This window comes from Peromyscus eremicus, chromosome 6, assembly GCF_949786415.1.
Source record: "Peromyscus eremicus chromosome 6, PerEre_H2_v1, whole genome shotgun sequence".
Lineage (NCBI taxonomy): Eukaryota > Metazoa > Chordata > Mammalia > Rodentia > Cricetidae > Peromyscus > Peromyscus eremicus.
In genome coordinates, this window is record NC_081421.1 from 28,605,167 (window position 1) to 28,615,893 (window position 10,727).

The window sequence follows — 10,727 nt, forward strand, 5'->3', positions numbered from 1 at the left end:
GATGAACAGTGATCTTCTCATAAAGGCTTTCTCTCCCACCCAGGTACAGCAACATCATCACCTCATTCAGAACTAGAAAGCACAGGTGCAATCCTGGATGACAAAGAGGATGCTTACTTCACAGAGATCCGGAATTTCATTGGGAATAGCAACCATGGTAGCCAGTCTCCTCGGAACATGGATGAGAGGTAAAGCAACTCTTGCACACTCTTCTGATCTCATGTGCCCAGGACTAGTTAATGCTGATGCTGGTGGCTGGTGTTTATTTGCATGTACAGCAGATAGTTATGTAACATTTTATGTGTAATAGTTAATAATTATTATTTTTCTTCATCGTGTGTATGTGGTGTGCATGTGAGTACTTTTAAAGGTGCATTGGTACCCATGCACATGTGTGTATAAGCTGTGGAAGCCTGAGGTTGAAGTTAAGCACCTTCCCCAATCATTTGTCCACCTTATTGTTTGAGGCAAGGTCTCTCAGTCAAACCTAGAGTTCATGGATATTGCTAGTTTTGCTAGCTTGCTCCCAGTATCCTTTGTCTCTGTCTTCTGAGGATGGAATTATAGGTGGTCCACCATGTCCACTCAGCAGTCATGTAGGTTTTGGGGACCCTGTCTTCTTGCTTGGGCAGCAAGTGCTTAGCCATCTCTTCAGCTCCGTATTAGTTAATTTAATTTTCACATGACCTCACGAAAGTGACTGCAACAAAAATGGGGACATCAAAGGTTAATGACTTGCCAGAAGCCATGTAAATAATTGATGAGTTGAAACCTGGCCTATTTGTTTTGCAGCCCATTCCACTAGCAGGCAGTTCTGCTTATCTTGACATCTAAATAAAATATTTTATCAAAATTTCAAAAGCCAGCAGGAAACTCACCATAAAGATTCAACTGAATCACTGATCATTGTTGGCTATTACTATATACAGTATAGTATTAACAGATAATTCGTGGCACAATTCCTTCTGGCTCTCTACCTTGTCTATCTCTCTCTTTTTGTATCAGTATCAATTTGTATATGAATTGCACATTGATTAGTTCAATATATTTGCACAGAAGCTATTTGAGAACTTTCCAATTAAGAGCCAATTGTTCATCTTATACTTTCAAACAGTCAGGGATGTTGGCTTTAGTGGACATAGCTGCTCTTGAGTTAGTATCATCACCAGTGTCAAGCACATCAACAGAGAAGTGAATGCTGCTGATAATCACTCATTCATCTGTGCTTGACTTTGTACATGAAGTTAATGAAATAGTATTTTGACAAAATTTTCCTTGTAGTTAAATTTTCTTACCACTAAGTTATAACTAAATATTTGGTATTGAAGAACTACCCTTCTCTGACCATAGCCATCCTGGAGAATATGAGAATATTTTAAAATATCATGTAAACTTAATTGATGAAGACTACATTAATTTATTGTGTCACTGTCCTTCGTTTCTTATGTTGGTAAAAGCCAAGACTAGTCATTTTAGATAGTTCTTCGAGGAAGTACACTTCAGATAATAAATGTTCTAACCAAACAGTAGAACACACAACTGCTCTCGTTCTTTATTTTGTGTAACATAGTTAGAGAAAGGAGAAAGAACAACCCTTTTCAGCCTCTAAGAAGTCATACGAACTACAGCATCTCCTGGTTGGATGTATCATTCCTTCCACTTGCCTCTTTGTGTGTGTTTGTGTGTGTGTGTGTGTGTGTGTGTGTGTGTGTGTGTGTGTGTGTGTGAGAGAGAGAGAGAGAGAGAGAGAGAGAGAGAGAGAGAGAGAGAGAGAGAGAGAGAGAGAGAGGAAGATGAGTCCATTGCTCGGCAGTACAAAACAGAGCTAATAATAGACTAATAGACATTATATACATTTTGAAGTCTGATTGTGTAATACAAATAAGAAAGGCTAAAATCACCATTGGTTCCGAAAAGTGTATTCAAACTTGATTGCTCTGAACTGGCGACTTTGAGGCTGCACAGCTGCAACATCTGGCTTCAACATGTCTAAACACAGAAGTAGAAGTTGAGTCATTTGACTTTTCCTCTCTCTGCACCTATCAGGCTACTTTTGATGAATAATTTATCCCTATAAATTGCCACATTTGAAAGACTAATTAACAAATACGTTTTCTTAATCATGTTGGCTTTTGTTGCTTTTGGTTTTCATCCATGGACTCTTTTGTTCTTTGACTTTCATTTTTTTCATTTTTTAAAATAATAACAATTTTCATCCATTCAAGCTAGCAAGTTGGCAGTGTATCTGAAAACTAATAGTTTATGTCTGTGAAAAATATGTTTTCATCATTCTTTTTGGTAAAGAGGTTAAGAGGTTGTATAAAATGTTCAATAATGATGTTATTTTTTCTGGTCAAATGCATTTGTACTTTGCTTCCATCATCTCCAAGGTTGGTTCATGTATGTATTGCTTTAATTCTCAGAAATCTAAACATTAAGTTATACATATTTTTATGTGGGAATTGCTATGTATGCTTTCTGATCTTCCATGGACTGAAAAATCATTTCACTTCATGTGGAAGTATACTTGCCTGCAACAGTAACTGAAGATTCTGTGAGTTTCTAATATAATAACTAGATAAAGGAGCATGGTAAGACAAAAGATTATCGATGACTTAGGGATTAGGATGCATGGATGCCTATAATAGCTGATATCTGCATACTTTCTGAGCCTGATCAACCTCTCTGACTATGTATCTTTCAAAGGCAACTCCCTCTTTTATAGTTATGTTATAGTTTAGTTCTATTTTAGTCTTAAAACAAAACTTATATCCAAGTTTCCCTTATGTTGATGGTCATTTTGAAAATCTCACTCAGCTTCATGCATACCTTCAAATTCCCTAAGCAGAATTTGTATAGTAAGTTACACTTGAATCATCTATTGCAATTCTTTCAAATGTAAACAGAAATATTACAAAGGACATTTAAGTCGAAAAAAATGATTGTTTTGCATTATTAGCTGTGCTTGCTAAGTCAGTTTTAAAAGATGTTAGTTTACTTAAATTCCTAGTTGATTTACCGTCTCTGTGTTTTCTTGGAAAACAAAGAACTCTTTTGCTGTTAGACAATTTAGGATCATTTAGAAAGAGTCAAAATAAGTGGGCTCTCAATAACGTCCAAGCTTGAGTATTGTATCCAAATAGAGAATATTGCAATTGTCACTTAGGAACAGTAAATATCAATTGTTCCTTGGCAGCTTTGTTCACATTGTCTTTGGTTTTCCAGATTCAGTGTGTGTGTGTGTGTGTGTGTGTGTGTGTGTGTGTGTGTGTGTGTGTAAGCGTGTAAGCTATTGTCTGCATTACTCAGGATATATTTTCCAGAAATCAATTACTTTAAGTGGTGGGTACTTAAATGGTAATTATGTACATTATGCAGAGAAAACATTCATGTGCTTTTATAGAGCACACACCATATCATTTATCAGGAATGATAAGAAATCAGAGACTGGGGTTGCTTTTCCTGTTCTGCCAGAGGCTGCATTTGTAGCCTGAATAATCATCCAGTTATTTTTGTCTTTGTTTGCACCTCTGTGAAATCACATTATTTTCCCAAGATAGCAATGAGGCACACACAATACAAATTTCTTTTGTAAGTGCTGAATATTTGAACTATTGTTAGGGAGATGATAAGAAAACTAACTGCATGTCTAAAAATCAAACCAATAATTGATCCTTTTTTCTCTTTGTGCTTTTGAAAGGATGAATGGCAGTCACTTTAAGGAGGACAAGGCTTTGGTAACCAGCCAGAATTCTGATTTACTGGATGATGAAGAAGTAGAAGATGAGGTGTTGTTGGATGAGGAGGACGAAGACAACGATATTCCTGGAAAATCCAGAAAGGAGCTGGTGACAACTAATTTAGATGAAGAAATCCCCGAGGATGACTATGAGGAATCTGGTGCCCTGGAAATGAGTTGTAAGACATCCCCGGTGAGGTGAGTGCTTCGCAACTTTGCAAGCCAAGCAACAGCAGTACTAAGTGTGGTGGACTGTGGTGCAAATTCTTCCTGCTCTGCTTGGCTACTGGAAGAATGTGTTAGAGTGCGAGGAATTTGTGAGTACCAAATCATTTACATTCAATTTGACCTGCAAAAGGCACACACAGTGCATCAATTTGACAGAGAGAAAAATGAGGTGGTAAGGAACACAAGCATGTAAATACATTAGTGTTTGTGGTACTCTGGTGGCCCCAAAGCAGGAAGGATGAACAAAGATTACACAAGTACTTAATTTTTAGATTCTACTTATGAAGCCCAAAGGAAAATAGACATTTCATCATGATTGAATCCATTCAATAATCTACTATAATTGTAACTCAGATGTTTAACATAAATTTCATAGATGATAGATTTTTAATTGGAAAAAAATTAACCGATAGTTAAGGTGAAGGTAATATATTTTTGTGATGATAAGGTATACTGACTGAATATTTTTCTAACTGACTTTACATTGAAAGAAGTTTTCAAATGTCTGACTTCTGTTCCCACATATTGTTGGCTTAATATGTCAATGATTTTACTTCAAATATATGCTTGACTTCAGTCATTAAATATTAAAGAAATATATTAAGATATGGTATTTGTAAATATTTTTTAAAATAGCAATTTTTGCATGCTGTTTTACACAATACATTATGAAGTTTGACAGCTATTAAGATAAAAATGAAAATAACTTGATGAGACAAGAAACTGCAAAAGAAAACCCAATTTCTGTGCTTTTCCATTGGTTCATTTTAGGTATAAAGAGGAAGACTATAAATCTGGCCTTTCTGCTCTAGATCACATAAGGCACTTCACAGATAGCCTCAAAATGAGGGAAATGGAAGAGAATCAATACACTGACGCTGAGCTGTCTTCCTTTAGTCCTTCTCATGTGCCAGAGGAGCTTAAACAGCCGTTACACAGAAAGTCCAAATCCCAGGTACTGACCCTGCTGCAGTCCACATCACGGAACACTGTGCATGCAAGCGTACAATTCTTTGATGAACAGAAGCAGATATTGTCACTCTGTAGTATTCTAGAATCCAAGCAGATTTGGTTGTTTTATTAATGATATTCCTGGTTTGACTCTGTAGGTGATCAATGATAAAGTTAACTAACACAGCCATTAACATGTAAAACTGCATTCTGCACCACCGAAACTTCCACGGCAAACCTGACCATGCCTTGCAGTTCCTTGAGTTTACCTTTAGTTCTTTCCCTTATGTTTAGAGAACACACACAGCTTATTTCTCTTGTTAGCTCAGGTTATTTTCTGATCATTTTTATATCTATAACTTCTGTTAACATACTTCTGTTCTAAAATTATTTATTTATTTTTCTTTACTATATCTAGTGAATTCTGGTGTACGACTCATTCATTATCCATCAGATAATTAAGTCCAGAGCTTAGAGCTAAAGTAAAGGCCAGAAATAAAATGAGCTACCAAAGATCTGCACCAACGTAGTGACAGACTGAAAATAAAGCCTGTCAGTATTTACTGAGTGAATGAATTGTCTCCCGATTCATAACCTATCAGCACATGGCAACAGAAAATTATTCCAAAAAAGGATTCACAAACACAAGTTAAAAGAGCTTCAGGTTTTTATTAAAAGATAAAGGGAGCCAGTAATTTTTTTATGACTTCTACACTCAACTGAATGTTCATTCAGACCATTTTTAAAAAGACAACTTATATTTTTGTCCCATTGGTTGAGTTGTTTAGTTCACTTAGAACATTTCGGAGGTGGCAAGACATATCAAAACAATGGGACCATATTAGCATATCCATTTCATTATGATTTTCTGTTCTCTGAGATGCACTGAGCTGGTCTTAATAGTGATATAGTAAAATCTCAACTAGGATGTGATGATTGCTGATTAGGGACATTATGTCAGCAGGATAATGTAAATTGTTTGCAATCCTGTAATTCAATAAAAAGTCTATGATATGATGTATGGAAATAGAAAAATGAATATTCTTTCTGAATTGGATATAGACAGCCTCTATACAGTGGGCTTCTACAGCCTATGCCATCTTGGCAGAAGCATGTAGGTTATTGACAGACACCATTTCCTCATTGTAAGAGAAGGTCAGAGAAGCTATCTTGTTGTTTTTCTCTGACTTAATGAGGCTAAACAGGACTTCTCAGTTTCTAATGTTAAAATTAAGCTGTCCAGAGCCACTTGGAGTCATCCATAAGAAGTGGTTGCTTCAAAAAATATATATATCTATTGTTGCCCAGCTGTCAGAGATCCATAGCAGATCTAAGCTTCCTTCCTTCCTGTCTTTCTTTCTTTCTTTTTTTTTTTTTTTTGGTTTTTCGAGACAGGGTTTCTCTGCATAGCTTTGTGCCTTCCTGGAACTCACTCTGTAGCCCAGGTAGCCCAGTCTGGCCTCTAACTCGAAGATATCCGCCTAGCTCTGCCTCCCGAGTGCTGGGTTTAAAGGCATGCACCACCACCACCCAGCTTCTAAGCTTTCTTTCTTTTACTTCAATATGCATACTTATGTGTGTACATGGGTATTCTATCAAATACTTGTGCAGACTGACTTTATCATGAGGCACCTTATTCATTAATTTGTCATTAGTTCCCTCATTCTGTGCTTTAGCAGCTGTCTCTTTGGTGTGGAGGAACTGGGCAATGATCCCTGTATTTCAGTTGCCGTTTGATTTCTGAAGAGCACATGCTTTGTGTCATATTTTTTTATAATATGAAATTTATAGTGCTATTCTTAAGCATTTGTATATTAACTCTTTAATTTTTATAATGATTGAATCCAAAATCATTGATCAGTAAAATAGTGACTTTATTTTGCTATGGGAATTTTCTTGAGGGAAACCACATTCTACAAAACTATCTTCCAATAGGTATCAGTTTGTATGAAGCATACTAAGCTGAGTACTGTGTTTCCTCTACAACTGTTGTAGACAAGCGCTACTATATTTTATGGTTGTCCCTACTTTGTATATGAAAATTTAAACTCTAGAGATAGTGTGACCTCCCTAATGTCACTATAATGGACCAGGACTCTGTGTTATTTGTCCTTAATTCTTCAGTACTTATCACAGTGCCTGGTATAGAGGTCATGCTTAAGGAATATTAATTGAATGGACACTGGGATTTTTGTGCAAATCCAGAAGGCAACTCTCATACATAAAAACCAAATGTGGCTCAGTAACTAAAACACTTGCTATACAAGCATAAGGACATGAGCTTGAATCCCAGAACTCATATAAAGAAAGCCAAATATGGTGGCAGAAGGGTCCCTGATACTCACTGGTGAGTTCCAGACCAGGGAGAGACAATATTTCAAAACACAAAGTGCACTGTACCTGATGAGCAATATCTAATGCTGACCTTTGGTTTCCACACAAACACATGCACATACATGTATATGTAGCTCCCATGTGCAAGCATGTGTACATGCATGTACACACACAAACACACACAAATATAAAAGCCAAGTGTGTGCACCAAGAGCAATGACCCAGCAAATCAAAATCAGCCTGTAATCTAAGCAAATGCCATGGTGAGAGAAGAAACCACAGGCTGGCCACATGTCTCAGCATGACTCCCCAAGATGAAGTTCTGCTGAACAACAGAGGCATTTGTCTTTGTTTACAGACACTGGAATGTCTTTGGCAGGACTTTAATGATTCCACTTCAACAGCATTTTGACAAGCAAGTTTAGCAATGGATGAGACCCACAATAGCAAATCAACAGTGAAAAGTTCACTCACAAGTCAAGACCAAATACTTCATTTGAATATTTTCCTTGGCAGTGGGTGAGGGAATCTCTGAACAGTTATTTATAACTTGGCATGATCACAGGGAAGAAAGAGTTGCTCCTGACAGAGAACCTCTGTGCACCTTCCACCCAGTGGACTCATGAGTAATGGTTGCTTTGGATGTTGTTGGGTTTTATACTTTTTTTTTTCTTGGTGGAATTTACTTGAGCTCTCTCATTCTCAAGGGTGTTAGATGTCTACAGTAGGTATTTCAAACAGAAAGGGGAACTTGAGAAAGGACACTAGATTCAAAGTTGGGCAGAAATAAACTCTAGTTTTGTATAGTTGAAGGACCGTGGGGTTCTCATTCACTTTCAGGAGTCTGGGTTACAAGGTTCAAGAGTCAGACCATCTCCTCTGTAGTCTGGCTAAGGTGAGCACTTATGTCACTTTGATAGAAAGAACACAGTCCCTCTATCAAACGTACTCATGAAGGGTACTTCTGTCCAGTCTCTCATGTTTTCTTAATACTCATGTTTTCTTAATAGTCTTCGAGTTAGATTTGCTGTTTTTGTTTAAATGACTGAATCTTTCCTTTTCACTCCAGGCATATGCTATGATGTTGTCACTGTCCGACAAGGATTCCCTTCACCCCACCTCCCACAGTTCCTCCAACGTGTGGCACAACATGGCAAGAGCTGCAGCAGAATCCAGTGCCATCCAGTCCATGAGCCATGTATGACATTGTCGAGGTTGACCAGCGTGGGACCAAGTCCAACAGTAGCATGGCTCTTTCACATAGAACTATTCACAAGACTGCTGAGCAGAATGCCTTATCAACCTAAAGGGTCACTCATTTAAAGTCTGGTGACCTTAAACTGAATGATTAAAGAAAAAGAGAGGGAAAAAAAGGAAGCTATTTATTCTCAATATTTTGTTTTGCACAGCAAGGCAGCTGCTGACTTCTGGAGGATCAATTAATCTAAAATGATTGGAGATGAACGAAAACCTCACTGGGGAAGGCACCTTCCATTCTCCTGTCCTAGGGCATTGGTGGATGAGAGAGGCAGTTGAGATGGCAGCATTGATGATACAAATGAACACTCCATAGAAATCAAGTTCTGCTTTTTACGAAATCACCTGATGGGATTGGGAACAGTTGCTTTTAATTACCAGAATTAATTTTTTTCTTTTTAAAGTTTTATGTAATTTAACCCTTTGAAGATGGAAGTAGTCAGAAGAAATGCACAATGATTATAGGAAATAATAGCAGGAGTTTTTGTCACGTCCCCCCTTTATCTTTTGCCTTCTTAAGTACATTGTTTAAAACTAGGGAAAAAGGGTATGTGTATATTGTAAACTATGGATGCTCATGCTCAGAGAGGTCAAGTCAGTGATATAACCTGTTCATCACCTGTACCTCTGTACCACTAATACAATGTTTGCCAAATCTTTGTAATAACATCTTAATTTTAGACAATCATGTCACTGTTTTTAATGTTTAAATTTTTGTGTGTTGCGTGTATCATGTATTTATTTGTTGGCAAACTATTGTTTGTGATTTAAAAGAGCACTGTTCCTGTCAGCCACTATTTTATGATGTCTGAGGCACACCCTTTTCTGAATTTCAAGGACCAAGGTGACATGACCTGTGTGTGGGAGTGCCCAATAGTGTTTGGCTTTTCTTAACATTCCTTCCTTTTTGTTGTGTTGTTGTTTTGTTTTCCTTTTTAATGAACTAAATACAAATAGATGCAACTTAGTTTTTGTAATACTGAAATCAATTCAATTGTATAAATGATTATAATTTCTTTCATGAAAGCATGATTCTTCTGATTAAGAACTGTACCCCATATTTTATGCTGGTCGTCTGCAAGCTTGTGCGATGATGTTATGTTCATGTTAATCCTATTTGTAAAATGAAGTGTTCCTGACCTTATGTTAAAAAGAGAGAAGTAAATAACAGACATTATTCACTTATTTTGTCCTTTATTGATAAACCAGATTTTTTTCTTTTTTGTTTGTAATCTCATTTGGAAATAATTGGCAAGTTAAGGTACTTTCTTCCAATGCTTTGTACAATATAAACTGTTATGCCTTTCAGTGCGTTACTGTGGGAGGAGCAACTAAAAAAATAAAGACTTCCAAAAACGATGAAAAATAATGACCCCCCGTACGCTGTTTTCTTTTCTCATGCAATTTTAGTTTCCTTTGGCAGCCAAATGATCTAAAGATATGGCGTTGAAGACCCTGATGCCCTCACAGATTTGTGGAATGTAAGCATGTTTGCCTGGTTTTGAGATGACACAGCGATAGGTCTTAGCCAGCAGTGAGGTCTGTTGCTTGTGGTGAACTTTCTTCATGGTGTGAAATCAAGACCCATAGTCCTCGCTTCCCAGCCTGGCATCACTCCAGGTCTGCAGTCCACATCGGAGTCAGGACAGAGAGCAGCCTACCATAGTGTGTGTCACAGGGAGCTTCCCTGGTGTTGGTTTCTTTATTCCTGCTGGTATGTGTGTTCCTGGTGATCAATTCCAGGGACTTGATACTCACATAAGCAACACCAAAGCACTGAGCTATATATTTTACCCTTGACTTTGCTTATAGTAATATACTTACTGTTAAACTTCATAAGTACAGAAGCAGCATTCATTTTTCCCTATGTTCCCTTTCAGATTATGTTATTTTTCATATATGTGTAAGTACTTGTATGTATGCATCATGTACATGTCTGCTGCCCTAGATGGCCAGAAGATGGCATCAGATAACCTAGAACTGGAGTTATAAGTTGGTTGTAAGCCTTCTGTTGTGGGTGCTTGGAACCAAACCCAGGTCTCCTGCATATATTAATGGTCTATGTCATTGTGATATAAATGTACATTCAGAAATAGATAAATTAATTAACATATGCACTTTATGACAAGAGTAATCTATTCTTTAATTTTCAAATCTGCAATATACCATTATTTTTACTGCTGCATGTATTAAATAATTGTCACTATTAAGTGTACTA

General features: G+C 37.1%; 1 protein-coding gene across 3 annotated transcripts in view; it reads left to right on the plus strand.

Moving 5' to 3' along the window:
* The window catches only part of Mecom (MDS1 and EVI1 complex locus), a 59,527-nt gene extending 49,837 nt beyond the window's left edge, over positions 1 to 9,690 (plus strand). For all 3 annotated transcript variants that reach the window (XM_059265321.1, XM_059265323.1, XM_059265322.1), the window contains 4 exons: positions 44 to 188; positions 3,701 to 3,937; positions 4,739 to 4,922; positions 8,322 to 9,690. In XM_059265321.1, coding sequence (XP_059121304.1) covers positions 44 to 188; positions 3,701 to 3,937; positions 4,739 to 4,922; positions 8,322 to 8,456 — 701 coding nt within the window. In that variant the 3' untranslated portion in view covers positions 8,457 to 9,690. The remainder of the gene's footprint in view (positions 1 to 43; positions 189 to 3,700; positions 3,938 to 4,738; positions 4,923 to 8,321) is intronic.
* Positions 9,691 to 10,727: the final 1,037 nt, after the last annotated feature.